General features: G+C 49.1%; 2 protein-coding genes across 4 annotated transcripts; one reads left to right on the forward strand and one right to left on the reverse strand.

Moving 5' to 3' along the window:
* The first annotated feature begins 1 nt into the window (after window position 1).
* Cyb561d1 (cytochrome b561 family member D1) lies at window positions 2-10,593 on the forward strand. Of its 3 annotated transcripts, none has more exons than XM_004853631.4 (3): window positions 20-1,377; window positions 1,861-1,898; window positions 2,431-10,593. In XM_004853631.4, exons 1-3 carry the CDS (start codon window positions 1,230-1,232, stop codon window positions 2,932-2,934), a joined length of 690 nt encoding a protein of 229 aa, XP_004853688.1. In that variant the 5' UTR covers window positions 20-1,229; the 3' UTR covers window positions 2,935-10,593. The 3 variants fall into 3 exon arrangements, with proteins under 3 accessions (XP_021121274.1, XP_004853688.1, XP_004853689.1); XM_004853632.4 differs by having other exon boundaries at window positions 20-1,244; XM_021265615.2 differs by lacking the exon at window positions 1,861-1,898 and having other exon boundaries at window positions 2-1,244.
* Window positions 10,594-10,943: 350 nt separating this feature from the next.
* Amigo1 (adhesion molecule with Ig like domain 1) lies at window positions 10,944-16,411 on the reverse strand. Its single transcript, XM_004853638.4, has 2 exons — window positions 16,098-16,411; window positions 10,944-15,669 (listed from the first exon to the last, which is right to left on the reverse strand). Exon 2 carries the CDS (start codon window positions 15,561-15,563, stop codon window positions 14,079-14,081), a length of 1,485 nt encoding a protein of 494 aa, XP_004853695.1. The 5' UTR covers window positions 15,564-15,669; window positions 16,098-16,411; the 3' UTR covers window positions 10,944-14,078.
* Window positions 16,412-18,810: the final 2,399 nt, after the last annotated feature.

Raw genomic sequence — 18,810 nt, forward strand, 5'->3', positions numbered from 1 at the left:
AAATATAAAAACAGAAACACAGAAAAGGAAGAAAAACAGTAGCAAAATGAGTGTCCTTATTGTCCCCAACCCCACCCAGGAGGCTTAGATGATAGGTACTCAGACTCACTCCCAGCAAAGTCTAGGGTTTGTATTACTACAGAGTCTTCTCTTCAGGTAGGATGATGAAGAGTATATGTCTCTGAGCAGGGTTCCTAAAATCCTGACTCTGGTCCCCTTGGAAAGGGAGATGGGGGAGGGGAGCTGCACCTCTGGCTCTATATAGAGTCTGCCCCGAGGTCACTCCCAACCCTTTTCTGGTCTTCCAGCAACCGTAGACCTCCATGCTACTCCAAATTACCGTGTTTCTCTGGCTGTTCCTGCCCTTCCCACCTCTTACTAGCATTCTCTTGTTTTCAGCTACATGGGGAAGCTTGAGCTGAGTTGGTAATTGTTCTCAGGATTGATGCTGAAGTCTAGTTAGTCTCTTGGCGAGTGGGTTTGCCCTTAAGGACAGGGTAGGCCTCCTTGGCCTGGACCACACCTTTCTGTATGTAGGAGGGAAAAGGGAGATCACTTGCAAAACCTGGGGTGTGGGAGGCCTTGGTTCCTCAGGATCACCTTGCTCCTCAGGGCTGAACAGCTGTTGTGGAGGCAGCAAGGGAGTACCCTAGTTCTTCCACGTCTCAGCTGGGGACAACTGCGGATGGGAGATGAGAGTAGCATCCCTCTCCTCGCCCTCAAACCTGAATTCGTCAGGTGCAGAGCACTAGGTTTTCAGCCTTGTCCTTTCCTTTTATTTCTCCTTGTGTTCAGGCAAGGAGGAATTTTGTTCCCTTAAGCCAGAAGAGATGGCAGGAGAGAGTAAGCAGCCAGCGAAATCCCAGTACTTCGGAAAAGCGGCTAAAAACACTGGTTTCACACTCGGGTCAGCATACCAAGTGCATGATTTGGGGTTTCACTGAAATCAATTGCCACCGATATAGTAGCCACAGGCTGCTTAAGATACAGCCCTTATAGCCACAAAGATACAAATGAAGGTGGGCTGGTAGCCGTCAGGTCTGGGACTCCTGGGAGCGGCCACTGAGGCTCCCCCGCATCCCCCAGGGGGCGCTGTGGGCGCCTCCGTCGCAAGGCCGGCGGCATCCCCGGGGAGGAGCCTCTCCTGCAGCCGCCGCCGCCGCCTCTGCGATCGCAAACCCGGAAGACTCCTCCAGCAGCTGGACTGTGCGGGCTGGCCCGGAAAGGCCATGCAGCCCCTGGAGGTAGGTCTGGTTCCCGCTCCAGCGAGGGAGCCCAGACTGACCCGCTGGCTGCGGAGAGGCAGTGGGATCTTGGCGCACCTGGTAGCTTTGGGCTTCACCATCTTTCTGATTGCACTGTCCCGGCCAGGAACCAGTGAGTGTGTGAGACGGGGCGGGACCATGGAAGGGGGCGGAGCCGAGGTGCTTGAGGGGCAGCTGTGGGGGGTGGCGAACAGCGGAGGGTCGGGCTGCATACGGATCTTTAGGGCCTGGTGGGCGGGGCCCGGGAGTCTAGAAAGGGTGGGGCTATGGGTGCTGGGTGTGGGGGAGGGCAAGTGATTGAGCAGTCCTGCTACTTCTTTGTAAGCCAGGCTCCTGATGAAGGATACGAGGGGAGGGAGGCGGAGGTCTACTTTAGCAGTGAGCTGACAGCCGAGAGGGGCCAAATGGGGACCCCAGGCCAAGCTGGCTTGTGTTTGCTGGGGGCCCCTTGTCACTCCACTTTTCCTTGAGTTCCTGACTAGGTTTGGACATGATATCCTGACCTTTCCCGTGGCCAGATTCTTTGGGCTCCACCTGTCCACGGGGGTAGGAACAGTGCTGCTCAGCCGGTCAGCTTGTTCTCTTTGATTCTTAGGTCTTTTCTCCTGGCATCCAGTATTCATGGCTTTGGCGGTGAGTTTGAGTTTCTATCAGCAACTGATTTGGATATGCTTAGCATCACCCGCGGGAAAATATCCAACTTTCACAAGGCTCCGCCTTTCTAAGGTTCAGAGACATGGGGAAGACAGCCAGGGCCTCATCTCTCTCCATAGCCTATGGGGCTGAGAAACATGGAGGGCTGGGTTATGGTAAAAGATCAGGTGGTTAAGAAGATGAGAGGGCCTGGGAGAGAGTACTTCTCTGGGGCCTGAAAAGAGGAAGTGGAGGGCATATTATCCAGTCATCACTGTCCTTGCCCCCCAAATTCAGAAGAAAGTAACATTTGTCATTCCACTGGTCCAGAAATGGGAAGGCAAATGTCAGCTGGAATGATGAGACTTACATTCAAGTGCCAGTTTCCAGTTATTCAAGTGCTGACCTATGACGCAGGAGGTCTTGGAGGAAGCATCACCCTTTGTCCCCCATTTGGATATGTGAGGTCACCTCTTTTTCTCAAGCCTGTAAGCCACATCTGCAGCTCACTGGCCCTCTTTTGTATTCACAGTTCTGCCTCTGCATGGCTGAGGCCATCCTAATCTTCTCGCCTGAGCACTCCCCATTCCTCTTCTGTTCCCGAAAGGCCTGGACTCGGCTCCACTGGGCAGGACAGACCCTAACCATCCTCTGTGCTGCCCTTGGCCTGGGCTTCATCATCTCCAGCAAGACCCGCAGTGAGCTGCCCCATCTGGTATCTTGGCACAGCTGGGTAGGAGTTGTGACGCTGCTGGCCACTGGAGCCCAGGCACTGTGTGGGCTCTGCCTACTTTTTCCCCGAGCAGCCAGGGTGTCAAGGGTGGCTCGCCTCAAGCTCTACCATCTGACATGTGGACTGGTAGTTTACCTGATGGCAACAGTAACAGTGCTCCTGGGAATGTACTCAGTGTGGTTCCAGGCCCAGATCAAAGGTGCAGCCTGGTACCTGTGCCTGGCACTGCCTCTCTACCCAGCCCTGGTGATCATGCACCAGATCTCCAGATCCTACTTGCCAAGGAAGAAAATGGAAATGTGAGTGCCTCCAAACTGAACTTAGGAGGGATACTTGCCATGGACTTCAGTGGCTCCTTGGTGAACTTCAAGGGACCGATTTCAGAAGTGGTTAGATTTTTGTTCTTCACAACTGGGCCAGAGGCTGCAGAAACCCAAGCATATATTAATGAGCGATGATTCAGCAGGCAAAAATAGGGAAATGTACTGGGTACAAGTGGAAGGTGATAGAGAGCTTGAACCTCAAGCCTCCACTCTTGCTGGGAAACAGAAGTATTTGGTGGTGGTGGTGATGGTGATTTCCTGTGTGCCTGATGAAGTGTTGGATTCCTGCAAGTTATGAACGAAAGACACAGATATTCGGGTCCCTTTTGAGAAAGCAGTATGATATAGTGGAGAAAACCCAAGAGTCTTGCCTGTGGTCCTCTTAGGTTACTGTACCATCTTAGGTAAATTCTTTATCTCAGGACCTCAGTTTTTTCATCTGTGAAGTGAATATTTCTAAACCATCTCTTAAGTCCCTTCCATCTCTAATCAGCGTTTTTCAAGTTGATGTCACTGAACCTCCTAGCAGCTCTGGACTGTGTGGACCACTTAGCAGCCTCAGGCTATAGCTTTTACATTCATTCCCTTTTTATTCCCTTGAGAAAGAGGCCTGCCCTTGTAACCCTTCAGAAATCTTGCCAATTTGGCTCCTGGGCCAGGGCATGAGAGATCAGGCACTGTGGTGAAAAGGGGCCCAAGGGAATGTCTTGTGGACTCCAAGACAGTAAAGGCACTAAAGCCACTTTAAAATTTTTGAAGGAGTGAAGGGCACTGGCTTATCAAGCTCTTAGCTTCTTATAGGCTCCTTAGCTCAGCTAAGAACTTCCTTTAGCCCACCTTAGGATCTGGCCTATAAAACCTGGATGTGCTCCATCCCTTGACATCCATTCTCAGGGCAAAGTAGTCTTGGGCATCTCATGTTTTGCTCTTCTTAGGGCTCAGGGTCTTGCCTTAGCACATAGCTTCATGGAGCTATTCTGATGCTTTTAGAACAAAATAAGGGCCAAGGAAGTGGGCAGGGCCCTTCTGATCCAAGGAGAACAAAAGTCTCCTTGGTTCTCTTTCTCACCTCATCATCTAATCTTTCCTTAGTTGTCATCTCCTGTCAGCTCTTTGACCCAGGAGGAGGCTGGGTTTGGCCAGCTGGCAAATGAGGGCTGGACTCTCTTCCCTGCAGAAAACCCTCCTTGTTCCAACTGAAAGTAGTTTCCCAGACTGCCTTCAGTGGTAAGGGCTGGATGCCAGACTAGTTAGCTGTGGTCTAGCTCATGCAGGGCAATGAGACTTCCATAGATCGCGCAAGGACTAGAGACAACTGGCTTTCTATAGATACAACCCACTGGAAACTGAGAGGCCTGGGAGCTCCATTTCCTGTGATCAGGGAGAGGTTTTCTTTGATGTCGGTATCTTAAACGTCCCAGGCCTTCTGAAGCTTTAGGGCCTCCTCTCCATGTGACTGAGCAAGCAGGTTGGTGTGATTCAATAGCATAGGAATGGGGACTGGGAGGGCTTAAGTATTCTCAGCGGACCTCACATGGCATCTCCCAGGAACTCTCTAGGTGCTGAGCATCTAAAGGATGTGCAGAGGGTGACTGTCCTCTCCCTCCCTCACACTGCCCAACACGGCATGAAGTTAGAGGCAATGGTTACTGGGTTGCATGGAGGAGATTCTCGCCTAAGGTCGCTTTAATCCAAGGATTCCATTTTTCCCCTAATCATGGCCAGTGCTGGGGGTCTACATAGGGTGAGGGGGTCTGACTGGGTTCATCAGTCTGCTCTGAGAGCAGCAGGCAATGCCGGAAAGCCTGAGCCCGCCTGAGGTGTTGCCTCCTCCCAGGTGGTGCGGAGGCTGGTGGGCGGGCAGGCGTGCTGACAGCCGGCAGTTTGCGTGGGCTGTGCCATCTGATGTCTATTCCCAGCCCTGGGAGGAAGGGGAGTCATTTATATTCTGCAGGAGGAAGGAACCCAGCTGTCGCCTCTCTGACCAGTGGGCCTGGAGGGCAGGGGCACAGACAGGGCAAAATGTAGGGCTTAGGTGGTCTGCTTAGCCCAGTCTGACTGCGTTATAGGGAGTAGGTCACCAGCAGGAGCCTTTCTTTCTGGTAGGCCAGATCGTGGGGGAACTTCCCTCCTCCCATCTTTCCATTTCTCCCTCCATCACCACCTGCCCTCACATCCTGGGGCAGCAGCTGGACAACCATTAGACCTCGGTGCCAGGGCACTCTTCTTCCAGCTGGGATCTCAGTGGCTGCTGGCAGCATATGCCTCCTGGCTGTGTACTCCCTCCTCCCTGTTCCCCCTCCCCCACTTCTCTGTATCTCCTAATGTCTGGGTACTTGCTGGGCTCCTCAGCAGCCAGGCAGAGGCCTCAAGGAAGAAGCAAAATGGCTGCCCTTTTGCCCTTGTTCCCTGACAAGGGAAAGCTGCTTTTAAAAATAAAGAAGCCAGCGTGCTCAGATTTTAAAAAAAGCCTGTCATTTGCACAGCTTTCCATATCAGGCTCCCTAAGTCCTGATTCCATATTTGATTGTGTTCCAAGTTTGATTATATTCAGACTCAACCTTGAGGACATTAGAAACATAGATGGTTTTGTATCTAAATCCAAATGGTACTGGGATTGCTATTTTGGGTTTGGATACCCCTCACAAGTTCTTTCCTGTAACTAACCCTTCCTTTGAGCCCTATCAGGGCTGGGAGTAGTGTTGAATGGCAGGAGCACTGTGTCTGAGGAAGTCACCCAGCCTCCCCTCCTTGGCTGTCAGCTCCATTTGAGATAGGCTGTTATCACTTGCCAGCCTGTACCTCCTCTCCCCACTGCTCACAAGGCAGATCACCCTTCCCTACTCTCTGACAATGGCCTGTCCCTTCTTTCTTATTGTCCCCATGCATGGCTGGTGTGGGTCTTGTTTTTCAGACCTCACTGTGGGAGATCCAGGCATCCTCCCTGAGCCAGCTGGCTGCTGTGCCAAGGCCTGTTCAGAGTTAATAATAATCATTAGTTGAATGGTGCTGGGGCCTTTCAGCTCCAGATCTCTAAGCACTTGCAGGCTGAGTCAGCCAGCCCTCACTTTCCCCTCTTCCTGCCTGCAGAGTGTGACAGAATAGGGAGGCACTGTGGGAGAGAAGTCAGGAGTCTTCTGGCCTATCCATCCTTTGAGTTTTTTTCTGGGAGCAGCACTAAGACTCTTCATAAACTAATAAGGCCCTGAGTCCCTGACAAAGGTAGAGAGATGTAGGGAATACAGTGTATGTTCAGCTGAGACTGGTGGTGGCAGTGGCAGCTGATGACCTGGAACCTCTAGTACTCCTGCGTTTCCTTCTGTTTACCTGCCATAGCCTCTAGGGGGCACCCTGGGTCCTCTTGGCCAAACCTCAGCTTTTTCTGGTGCCCCTCTGCAAGCTCAGGATGCAGGGAGGCTTCTGGTTTAGTGTCCCTATGTCTGGTTGCCATAAATAGCCTGTGCATCGTGATATAAAAGATACATTGGCCTGGGAGCTGGGAAAACTGCTGTATCAGTTTACTCAGCCCCCACCACTGCTGTGGCCATGGGCAAAGCAGCTGGCTACTCAACCTACCTCACAGGGATGTTGAGAGAGTTAGATGTGAAAAAGCATGTTAACAGGAGATGGGAAGTTCAAAGCATTAAACATATGTATCAGGTGGTATTATTGTGTTCTTGTCCTTTTCTGTCTCACTGAGCCTGGCTCTGGGCTTTATGCTTCCTAGGGAGGCAGCAAACATTTATGGATAATGATGCTTGGGGGACCCAAGTCTGAGAGGTTGTGCTATCATAAGAGAACACAGACACATTTCTTTCAAGATGCAAGGTCAGTTCTTACGCATTCCTGCCAGAAATGCCACCAAGGCCATGACCAGTGAGGTTTGCCCTAATTGCTGCCTACCTAGCGTGTTCAAGTCATGGGGCTAACTGCTAATCTGTCCACCAGGTCTAACCTGAAGTACCCAGAGTAGATACTAGGAGCTGCTCATCACAGGTTTGTCTAAACATCTTCTCCCTAATTTTGTCCTCAGGGAAGAGGGGTACATAAGCCAGGAAGTGAGGAACAATAGAAAATACCACATTGTCATCCCAACCCTCTGGTTTTCCTTCTGTATCCTCAAGCCCTCATGCCAGGCACTGGGGATGCAGAACTGTGAGGGACATGGCTTCTTGTTTCCAGGGATCCACAGCTTGGTTTCCCTTCCTTATTTCAGGCTCTTGGTATAGGATCAGTCTTCTCATCTTCCTCCAAATGCTTTACTGAATTTCACACACACACACACACACACAACATGAAAGTCTGTTTAAATTTGAAATTAGAGGAAGGAGGATACTTTCCACTCCATTTGTCCGAGAACAGGCAGCAGTCTGCCTAGAGTGAATGCAGAGAGACGGGAGCAACAGCATCACAAAGGGTTGAATATTTGGTTTTTATCGTGTTTTTTTCCTGTCCTGGGATCCAGGAATTAAATACTAATCAGGCATTGTGGGCATAATCTCAGCCATTCTCACAAGCATGGGCACAAAGAAGGCATAAACTGAAAGGTGGGAGGATAGTGCCCTAGATCTGTCCCGGAGGGCGGGTGGCAGTAGTCTGAGCCCTGGGCTGGGCTTAATGCAGACAAAATTACTTCCAGTGACTAGTAACCCCCCACACACCCCAAGGCTTGGCTAGTTACCAATGCAGTCTCTGAATAACAGTCCATTTTTAACCCACCTACTATTGTCAGAATTTCCCAGGTGAGTTTAACCTCTTTTGGAAGCAGACTAAGGAACCATTTCAGGCTATTCTGTCGTATCTGAGGAGTCAACTTTGTCTCAGTGAATATACCTGAGTACCCCCAGCACTGCTATCTTTAATGCAGATTCCTGGTTACCTCACAGTGCATCCTAAGTGTGCTCAGTTCTGCTTAGTCCCACACCAGAAGCAAGTTATGAAAACTAAGGGAGAAGTGGTAGGTGAGAGAAAAGCAGCACCAAGTACCATGCAACTCCAATCCTCTCAACCTGTGTGTGCACTATGCACATACATATGTACACATCCCTGGCTTTGGGGGCAATGACTGACTTTATGTATGCCAGTGCCAAAGACTTGGTGGTCCCACTGCACAGCTGCATGTTCTGGCTCACTGAAGGATGGTTCTCTCAGGCCGCTGTTCTATGCCTTCTTTGCTTAGGGGATAATAACTAGGCTGACTAGGAAGGTCCCAGGATGTACCTTAAGTATCTTCGACATTTGATATTTTCCACCTGTCAGTATATATAGCTGATGAAAAGGCTTGATTGATAGCTGCTTTAGCTTTCCTCTCTCAAGCCCTAGGAGCAGCAGCATCCAGCACAGATTTACTGTGGCCTGCCCAGAAAAGCCACTGTCCTACTGAAGGAGCCTGAGCCTTTCATGCTATTTGGGTAGGGAAAGTGAAGCTACTCCACTAGTTTCCTGGGAGACAACTTAAGTGGTACAGATACAGAAAGGGGAGGAGTTGAGAGAGCAGGTAAAAGAAATAGGCTAGCCCATGATCTGAACTCTCATTTTCTGTTCTAAAAGGCAACTGTCACATTAGCCTCCTCCAAGTGCTACTTAAGGGCAGCGGAGAGCAAGAGAAAGTACTGTGAGCCATGGCAAACACAATTGCACATTTTGGCAAAGATCTAGGAACTTCTTGTGACTTTAGGTGGGGTAGGGCAGGAAGAGTTGAAGCAATACAGCTGTGGACTTCCTTGGGATGATGGAAAGAAGAATATCAAAACTTAGACTTAAGACAAGCCTGGTGGCACAGGTCTATAATCCAGAACTCTGGGAAGCTGAGGCAGGAGGCTTGCAAATTTAATCCCAGCCTGGGGAACTTAGCAACTTAGGGAGACCCTATTGATTGTGTAATAGGATGGAGATGTAGAACAGTGTGAGGGCCCTGGGTTTAATCTACAATACTGCAAAGAACAAAACAAACCCTGTCAGACTCAGAGATAGGGATGGCACAGGCCAAGATAGAAGAGAAAATAGGTGGTCTTTCCCAGTCTGTTTCTTTACTAGCTTCATCCTCTAGGCCAAACTGTCAGCCACAGAAAAAACTTTGCAAACACAAAAATCTATAAATGTGGACTATGGGAGAGCTCTGACATGAAAATCCATCGTTTTACTGATTGCCAAGGTTCATTTTTCTGATGTGACTGGTTGTAAGATGTCTCTATCCTTCATCAGCTCAGCTGTTTCTCATGAAGTGAAAAAGCTTTAACTTCCAGCCAGCATGATAGTGCATGCCTATCATCCCAGCTATTTGGGAGGATGAGGCTAGAGGATTTCAAGTTCGAGGCCAGCCTGGGGAATTTAGCCAGATCCTGTCCCAAAATTTTAAAGTAATATAAAAAGGCCGGGGGTGCAGCTAGTGTTTGCCCTAATATATGTTAGGGACTGGTTCAATTTCCAGGACACACATACATATACATACATAACACACACACACACACACATACATGTGCACACACACAGGCATACATGCACACTTTCCAGACTGGGATCTGCCTTTTCAGATTTTACAAATGTAAGAAATTAGGTAATTATACAAATTCTTACTCTTTCAATTTCTTTTTCATTTTCCCCTTGTAACATGTTCTCTTTCCCTTTGGTATCTACCATGACAATCCCCTTCTGGAAGTACCAAGAGAGTAGCCAAGGAATTTGGCTGATCAGAATTTAGAATCCATTCCAGTTTCTGGTAGGCTATGTCTATACCAAAACAGTGAGGGCTGCATTTTCTCATTCCACACAATACCTAGAACACACTAAACTGTCAATATTAATCTGTGCATTCGATGAACATACTTTTAGCCTTAAGATGGCTACCATTTGCAACATGAAAATATGCTGGTAATAATCATAATTACATATAAGTGAGCAGTTTCCCAATATTATTTAAAACCCATTCCAAGCATTTTCCCACAGTACCATTAGTAAGCTCAATCTAGACTTTTAAGAGAATTCTGTGGAGAAGACAACCCTCCTCCCCAAAGACCCAGGAAAACTTCATTGCCTCCAAGTTATAGGATGTCTAAACTCTTGCTGCTAAAGCCTCAGTAATAGTCTCAGAGGTTGGCAAACTATGGCCCACTGGTCAAACCACTCCATTGCCTGGATTTGTGTGGTCTGTAATCTACTAATAGTTTTTACATTTTTAAATGATTACAAACAAAAAACCTCAAAAGACATATTGAAATTATATATAATTCAAATTTCAATGTCCATAAATAAAGTTTTATTATATGCTATGGTTTGGTTATTATTTGAATTTGTACCCCAAAGGTTCATGTACTGGAAGCTTGGTCCCTAGTATGGTTGTTTTGAGAAGTGGTAGAAACTTTAAGAGGTGGGACTTGGTCAGCATCACTCCTGGGAGAGATTAATGTAGTTTTCATGGGACCCTGGTTAGTTCCTGCAAGAGCAAGTTGTTACAAAAAAAGAAGCCTGACCCCTGGAATCTCTGTCTTCCTGTCTCACCATGTGATCTCTTCCATCTGTGTTCCCATCACTGTGATGTCATCAACATAAGGCCCTCACCAGAGGTCAACGAGATGGGGCCACCTGATCTTTGACTTTTATTCTTCAAAACTGTGAGCTAAATAAACCTCTTTATAAAATATTCAGCCTGAAGTATTTCATTATAGCAACAAAAAATGGACTACAACATTGGAACAGAGCCACAATCATTCATTCTTTCACTGTCTGTGAACCCTTCAGGGTATAGCAGCACAGCTGAAGTATAACAGACTGTGTGGCCTACAAAGCCTAAAGTATTTACTATCTGGCTTGTGACTAAAAAAGTTTTCTGACCCCTAATCTATCTTAGTGCTTAGATGTGGATTTTACCCATGTCCCTGTAATGGCATTTAAAGATTCTCTCTCTAGACTAGACTGGCTACACCCATATGAGGTACAGTAAACCCCGCCCACAGGCTGAAAAGATAAATGAACCAGCCACAGACAATGCCAGAACAGAGACTCAAGCCAGGTTTAATGGTCATTATCTAGTTTTCAGAGCCCAGATGCTCTGAGATCTGCCAGCCTGGGTGTACACAAGTGGGAGGGACAGGGTCCTGGACACAGGAGAACATACAGAGGTAAGAACACACACAAAACTGGAATCAGTTAGCTTTGCTCTCCCCAGCTGAAATATACCCTCTCCTGGCCCCCTCTCAGGGGCCTAATACAAGCAAAGAAGAAACGATCATAAATAATTACATGAACAGATTGCACAGCCCAGTCATACTCTTGTCTCCAAGGACACCTGCTTCCTGGGAGATATGTCTGGCTTATGGGTGCAGGGTAGGGTGAGGGGAGCAGGTGGTCTCTCAGCCTTGTCTTATAACCACACCTGAAAATTTTCTACCCAGGTTCTGGAGGACTTGGTGAATTGCATGCTCTTGGTGAGTATTCAGTTCCCCAAGTAGAAAGCTACCTTTGGGTTTTATCAACTGAAACCATGGGAAGAGGCTAATCTTAGTGGGGCATCCAGGCACATCTTCAAGGTATCCCAAACAGTAAGGAGGCTTAGAGCTTCAAGGTAGGACTCAGGAAGAAAATGGCCCTCCTAGCCCTGGGGAACTCAGCTAGAATGCCTCAGAAGGATTGTTTCATTTGACTTTCACTGTAAGAGTTTCAGAGCAAAGGGTAGTATCAAGAGGGAAATCTGCAGCATGAAAAAATATTTTCCCATGTTTCTTGCTAAGTCTGAGGAGGGAGTCCTGCTGCCTATTGCTCTGGTAACAAAATCCTTTTAAGTCTCGGGGGTATAGCCAGAAAACGTTTTTCTCTTACTTTGGTCTTATTAGGGCAGTTAACATTAAGATCAATTCATAGCTGCTCGGCCCCTGCCAGCTTCCTTCTGGGTCCTTCACTGCCCTAGTTCTTAGTATTGTGTATATGTAGTTTTCAAGGAAGGTTTCCCAGGAGTCTGAAGACCTACCTAGGGCCTCATGACCCCCTTCTCCAGAGATCTTCAACCCATGGTCCCTCTAACTCTAGCTTTTGCAGAGAAGCGATTCAGAGTCATGGAGATGTGAAGGTTTAGTGAGTTCAGAAATTAAAGTATAATAATTTGTGTATTTGAAAAGCCTGGCATGGTCACTGTCTCTCCTACGGCACAAGAAAATTGTGTGCATAAAGTTGTGCACAAGGCGAGAGACTGTACTGGAAGTGGCATTAGTGGGGACTATAGATCCACTGTCTTGGTGGAGGTCAAGGTGCTGCTGTGCATGCATACTTATGAGCATGCACACCTATGAGCATGCAACTACTTGAGGGAAATTGCTGCACCTCTCTCGACAAAACTAGGTTACTAATAAAAGATGGAGAGCAACCTTGAGATCCCAGAGACAGATAAGGGAAAGATGGTGACTTCCAAGTCCCTTCCCCAATATTAACAGGCAGCTTAAGCGTCAGGGCCTCCTAGCAAGCAGTCCTTACCCACAGGTAAATAACACCTCTTAGAACCTAAAAGGGAAAAAAAAAACAACTAGAGGACCTGGAGAACTTTCAAGAGACAGGAAACATAGGAGAGAAGAGACACTAAAAAGGACCAACATCAAAGAACATTTTTATCTTTGCCCTGCTCATCCGTCTGCCAAAGCTCACAGCTACCATCTCCCAGGGCTGTACTATGGTTAAAGGGAGCAGTCATCTTCATACCCAACCTAATCTACAATTCTAGCTGGAAACTAAGGTTCTTATGTTCTTCTGGCCTAACAACCACAACTGCACAGACCTCTGGCTGAGGGATGGAGTGGCAGAACTTTCCATCTGAAAGTGTTTTGCCATTGGTTGCCTCTGCTACAGTATTGCCTTGAGCTTTATGCACGGTAGAACTCCAAGCTGCACTCCAAATTGCCATTCTGAGACAGAGACCACCCAATTCCAACCCTTCAGATGACAAAATCCCATGATTTGGCTTTGCAACAAGAGTGAGATCTCTGAGAGAGGAGTGAGGCAGCCTTGTCAACACAGAGGAGATACCTATTGGGTTCTCTCAACCTCCACACCAGTCTAACCCAGCTGGGGACAGCCTTTCCTAAATTTTTCTCTTTGCAGAGCAGCGTATTAAGGAAAACTCAGAATCCCACCTTAGCTTGATAAGAAGACTAAAGAGATGGCATACACAGAAAATCAGGTGGGTCCAGCTGCCTGCTACATCACAGAAGCTGATTTACCCTCATCCTTCTGGAGACAGTGGGCCAACAAACCACATCTACAACAGGAATCTGTTAAAAGTTCTGCCTTCAGCAACCCACTGGTCTGACACATAGATGCTGGGAATCAAATGTTAACCAAGGGTTTCTCCAACCAGGGAAATAGCCTATCTGGAGTTCACCCCCATCTACAAGTTTTGTGCTAGCAGCTATTCTGTGATGGGGACCTCTCAATTTATGCTGTAACTGTGCCACTGGTCCCACTACAAGGCACAGACAGCAAATCCTACATGCTGCCATCACAGGCAACAGGCCAGGCTCCTGCTAAGATATCCATCTATCCAGGGCTCACTGGGAAAGAGGCTAGTGGAAAGGCTCACAACAACTTTGGGGAGCATTACTGATCCAGGGCTCAGCCTTTTCCTGACTCATTTTCCAAAGATTTTCAATTCGCCAGCTGTGAAGACTTCCTGACCAAAGAAGATATTGCAGCTTTCCCAACATGGCTCCTGTGGAGGCTCTCCCAACACACACAACTTCACAGGTGTGGGTGGGCAGAGACAAAAAAAAAATTGTTTTCAAATGATTTTCCTTTAAGGAGCTAGGGATGACCTCAAAAAAGTTTAGGGAATCTGCTCGTCCCTTTACCTCGTCCTCATTCTCATCCATCTCAGACATGCTCCTCTTCCTCTCCTACACTGAGAATTGCCAGGGCTTTGGGTAGGGGTGTAGCATTTGCCTGAGGATTAACATATCCATATTGGAAACTCGTGGCAGCCACACCCTCAATGGGATCTTGCCTGCTGCTGTGCCCATGACCAATTCCCTGGAGATCAGGAGGAACCCACTCCCTTGGGCAGCCAGCCCTCTCTTCCATCCCCTCATATCCTTCAGGGGTGCATTACCTCTTCTGGGGCAGAATCTCCCCACCAACCTATTGTGCTCACACCACAATGGGTGTATCAGAGAAGACCGAGCTGACAGATTCTGGATCTGACATCCTTCGTTGGCCCTTGCCTGTTGCCTCGGGCACTGGCAGGGTGTTACCTGGCTTGAGCTTGCCGTTCTGACCTTGTCCAGGTCCAGCAGGTTCCAGGAAGGCCACCCGCCGGTCAAAACCATCATCTTTGTCCCCACCAGCCATAGGATCATGGTTGGGTGTGGTACTAAGCATGGAAGAGCTGAGGCTGTCACCTTGATGGCTGGAAGGCTTCTCTACACCCCGGCACCAGCAGCGGCAAGGGGTGAGATACAGGTATATGAGGACCAGAACCACACTGAGGATACAACCCACTAGGGTGGTATAAGCTGTGTTGAGGGTGTCATGGTGTCCATGCAAGGTGAAGTTGTATACTTTCAACTCCACAGACAGTGTCTCATTGAATGTTTCCCCCATAGCATGGCAGGTATACACACCCCCATCTTCAACCTGCACCTTTTCAAATTGAAGATTGCCATCCTTGACTCTCACTCTCACTGTGCCATTGGCCACCTCATCTAGCACTTGTTCATTGCTCGGTGTTACCCACACCTTAGTCATGCCCTGCTGCTTGGTGTCACAGTTGATAGTGAAGGTGTCACCCAGGTGAGCCTCCCAGGCACTCTCCTTGTACTCGCTGCAGTTGAGGAAACTCAGGTTGAAGACACTGTGTAGCTCCTTGGAGCGCACACAGTACAGATCCTCCTGAAAGTCCATAACAGAGCTCAGCTGCCGGTACTGCCAGTGTGAAAAGAGCTGGTAAAGCTTGCAGGTGCATTCCAGGGGGTTGTTATGTAGGTAAAGTCCATTCTTGATCCATGCTGGCAGTTTCTGCAGGTCACTCAGTGGCAAGGTCTTCAGCTTGTTGGAGGACAGATCCAAGAGTGTTAGTTTGGGTCGCTTGGCTCTTTCATTGACCAGTTCCAGAGGGAAACGGGAGATCTGGTTCTGGCTCAAGTAGAGTTTCTGGAGCTGGGCCATGTCATCGAAGGCACAGCGGTCCACCGCCATGATATGGTTATTGTAGAGCAGCAGAACCTCCAGTGCTTGCAGTTCAGTGAACAGAAACTCGTCCAGTGTTCGCAGCTGGTTGGAGGAGAGGTCCAGGTAGCGCAGGTTGGGTACTGGGGAAAAGGCCTCAGAGGAGATGAAGTTCAGGTGATTGTGGCTCAGCAGCAGGGAATGCAGGTGGATCAGGTGTGTAGGGGTCCACTCAGCTCGAAGGCGGCTCAGGTTGTTGTGGCTGAGGTCCAGTAGTGCTGTGTAGCTGGGTAAGGAATGGGGCACATTGGGCAGTTGCTGTTTGGAGCAGCTGAGGATGTTGCTGGCACACAGGCAGGCAGCAGGACAGCTAGCCACTGGTCGGCCAGCTCTGGCCACCTCAAAGAGGATCAGGAACAAGGACAGCAGCAGGAGCCAGAGGCCTCGCAGGTCACACTGGGGTTGCATAGTGTCACTACAGAGGATGAGGAAGGCCACAAGGAAGATCTAGGAGGGAGTCACCCGGGCATGTTTTCCGGTGGGTGGGGCGCAGAAGGGTCACTTTCACTACAAGCTTGAGAGAAAGAGGATGGGTTTACGGTCACCTGGGACTCTGGAGGGTAGGATGGCCACTCCCACTTCCCCCTCCCCCCACCCCTACCCCACTGGGTTAGAAGAGAAAGGAAGAGATGCTAGGTACTTCCCAGGCACTATGCAGGTAGGCAGTGGCCTCAGAATACTGGGGCAAAAAGGGAAGTGGTTCAAGGGCCTAGTGGGTTGGGATCATGGGTGTAGAATGGGGGTATGCACAGGATGTCCGGGACTGTTGGGGATCACTAGGACCGCAGGCGTGAGGTTTGGAGGCGGGGTCAGCAGGTCCTTTTGGGAGGAGCAGAGGGAAGGTCAACAGGGCACCGGGCAGCTTAGGGCGCGTCCGGAAGGGGTTTATGGTTTCCGGGGCCTGTCAGGGCGGGCTCCCCCCGGGACCTCTGGTCACTGCACCTGCTCGGCGAGGATGTGTCTCAGCCCATGGCCAGTCTTGGAGCTCCGTCGCGGCCTCCCCCGGCGGCGCCTCACTGGCCGGCCTGTCACGGCGCCCGTCTTACGCAGGGGCCCGCGCCAGGCAACACCGCCTCCAGGGGACTTCCGGGGCTCCGGGGCGCTCACCCCCTTCTCCGCCTCGACCGCTGCGCTCGCCGTAGCCCACCGAGCACAGCCGCAACCTTCAGGTCGGCGGGCCCGGCGTGGAGCGGTGGCTGCGAGCTGGAGGCGCCGCAATCCGAGCCGAGGGAGCAGCGTGGGGGCAGCGAGCACCGCGCGCGCGCCCGTCGTCGCCGCTGGAGCCTCAGGGCGCGTGCGCGCGGCGGGGGCGGGGCGCACGTGCGTGTGTTTGTGTTGGAGCCACTCCCGCAGGTGCGCGCGGAGTGCCCGGTCAGTGTCCGCCCCAAGGTCCTTGTCTGGGTAAACCTCTCCCGGTGCTGAGCTGGTGACGAAAAGTGTCAGGAAGGGGGGCACTGGCCCCTTAAGCTCCTCTCCGACTTCCTCCATATTCTTCCTTCTTCTTTTACCCCCTCGTCCAGCCTTCTTACCCCCAGGTACCTTCCTCCTACCCAAAACTGCTGGCAGGAAAAGTTTGTCTCCCTGGAGTGTATTTGCCGCAGCTGAGTCCAGGGCAGGAAGCGTCACGTATCTCAGTTTTCCAAATTAAACAAGTCTGGCTCAGCTCCCGCCTGTCAGTGTTGGCGGGAAGTTCATTAGTCACATTTTGAGGTTCCTCCTCCCTTCTCTCTGGGGCTGAAATTTCAAAAATTTGGGGAAAGGTTCGTTTTGTTTCCTTTTCCCCTTTAGTCTTGATGCCACTAGTTCATAATTCTTGGAGTACCTGAAAATCACAGCTCCATAGCCTGCATGCCAGCTGGGCAGGATGGGGGGAGGCTCCCCTTTGGACTCTTGAGTCTAGACCCCAAGGTCCTATTACTACCCTACCCCCTAAACACACAGAAGGGACTGCCTGCAAGCCAGGGGCAGGTTTCTATTCCTAGAAACTCCAAAACCCTTCCCAGCCTGAAGGAAGTAATTTATCCCTTCAGTCTGGCCACCTGCCCTCTTCCTGAACCAGTTTCCCCTTGCCTTAGGGTGCAGTTCCAGCAGTTTGTCTATTACCTAATCCTCTAGATGAAGGCCAGTGGTGGGGATGGGGGTGTCTTTTCTAGGGTGGCCCCTGAAACACAAGCTGTTAACCAACGTATGTTGTTAGGGTTGGGGGTGGGGCAACGGGCTGTAGAAAGAGCCAAGACCTTATTCTTTAAAATGTTTAGCTATTTTTGAGATGGTGGGCCCTGAGGGAGAAATTACCATTTTATTCTTTCTAGTCTTTTACAACAGCAAGACTTAAGACTGAAGTTAATGTCTCAGTCGATTAGCCTGCTAAGTTTTTAAAAATAAATTTATACTTGTCAAATATATTTTACCATGAATTTAAGTGGATGTGGTATCTTCAAGGGGTATTACCGTGTTACCCATATTGTGAAAAAAAAAATTTATTCTCCTACTCACATCAGGCACTGGTGAGGAGGCAAAGAGGGTGTTATTTTTGATGAGCAGGAAGGGAGGAATCCTGAAATCACATCCCATCAGTTATCTATTGCTGCATGACAAATTACCCCAAAACAATATTATAGAGACTTACTATAATACTGATGTAGGAGATAAAGGTTGGGGAAAACTGGACAACTAACTGGGTGGAACATGTCAAAGGTTATAAAAACCCATGGCCAGCAGGTTGAGCAAGATGTCTCCTAAAAAGAGAGGACATGTGCAGAATACAGGACCCAAAACGACTCCATGGTTCCTGAGCACTGTATAGGGAACCAATCAGAAAATGATATTTTCAGCCCTTCGTTTGAATCTTTTGTTACTTGCAGGACCAACCAGAAGATGCCATTTTTGATCATTTACATGTGGGCACAACCAATCAAAAGACACCGTTTCTTCTCCTTCATTTACATCTGGCAAGAAATCAAGCAAGTTTTTTCTATAGGACAGTTCCTACCTGGCATGAGGGCAATTGAGTTTTTGATAGGACAAATGTCCCAGTGCCTCCTTTGCTTGAAGGGAAAGACAACCTGGGCATTTGGGCTACTAAAGACCCCTTTCTGCTTATCCTTGAGGCCACTGTGAACCTTTTTACCAACCTATTCTTGTCCTGTAGAATGTTCCTCTTTTCTGCCCACAGTAAATAAACACCCCTGCTGCCTTTTCTGTGTATCTTATTCAGTTCTTAGTTTGGGACACCAAGGACCTGGAAAGAAGCCCTACAAGATTCCCCCCAATCTGATAATAATATGATATATTATTTTTCACTATTTCTGCTGGTCAGAGATTTGAGAGTGGCATGGTATACCGTCCTAACTTGGAGGTTTCTTGTGTAGTCACAGGTATATATGTCAACTGAAGTTGCAGTCATTGGAAGGATGGACTGCAGCCAGAGGATCAACTTCTGCAGAGGATCACTTCCTAGTGTGGCTGGCTGTTGGGAGGAAAAACTGGTGCCTCTCCTTGAAGCCCTGTCCTGTGCTTGTGCCCTAATAGCATAGAGCTGACTTCCCTCAGAGCAGGAGGGAGCAAGACAGAAGTCACAATGATTTATCTCTTTAAAGTTTTGCATGTTACCACTTCAGTGACATAGACAATTCCTGATTCAATATGGAAGACT

This window comes from Heterocephalus glaber, unplaced genomic scaffold, assembly GCF_053883595.1.
Source record: "Heterocephalus glaber isolate CG9 unplaced genomic scaffold, H.glaber_assembly_v1.0 deba00001442, whole genome shotgun sequence".
Classification (NCBI taxonomy): Eukaryota; Metazoa; Chordata; class Mammalia; order Rodentia; family Bathyergidae; genus Heterocephalus; species Heterocephalus glaber.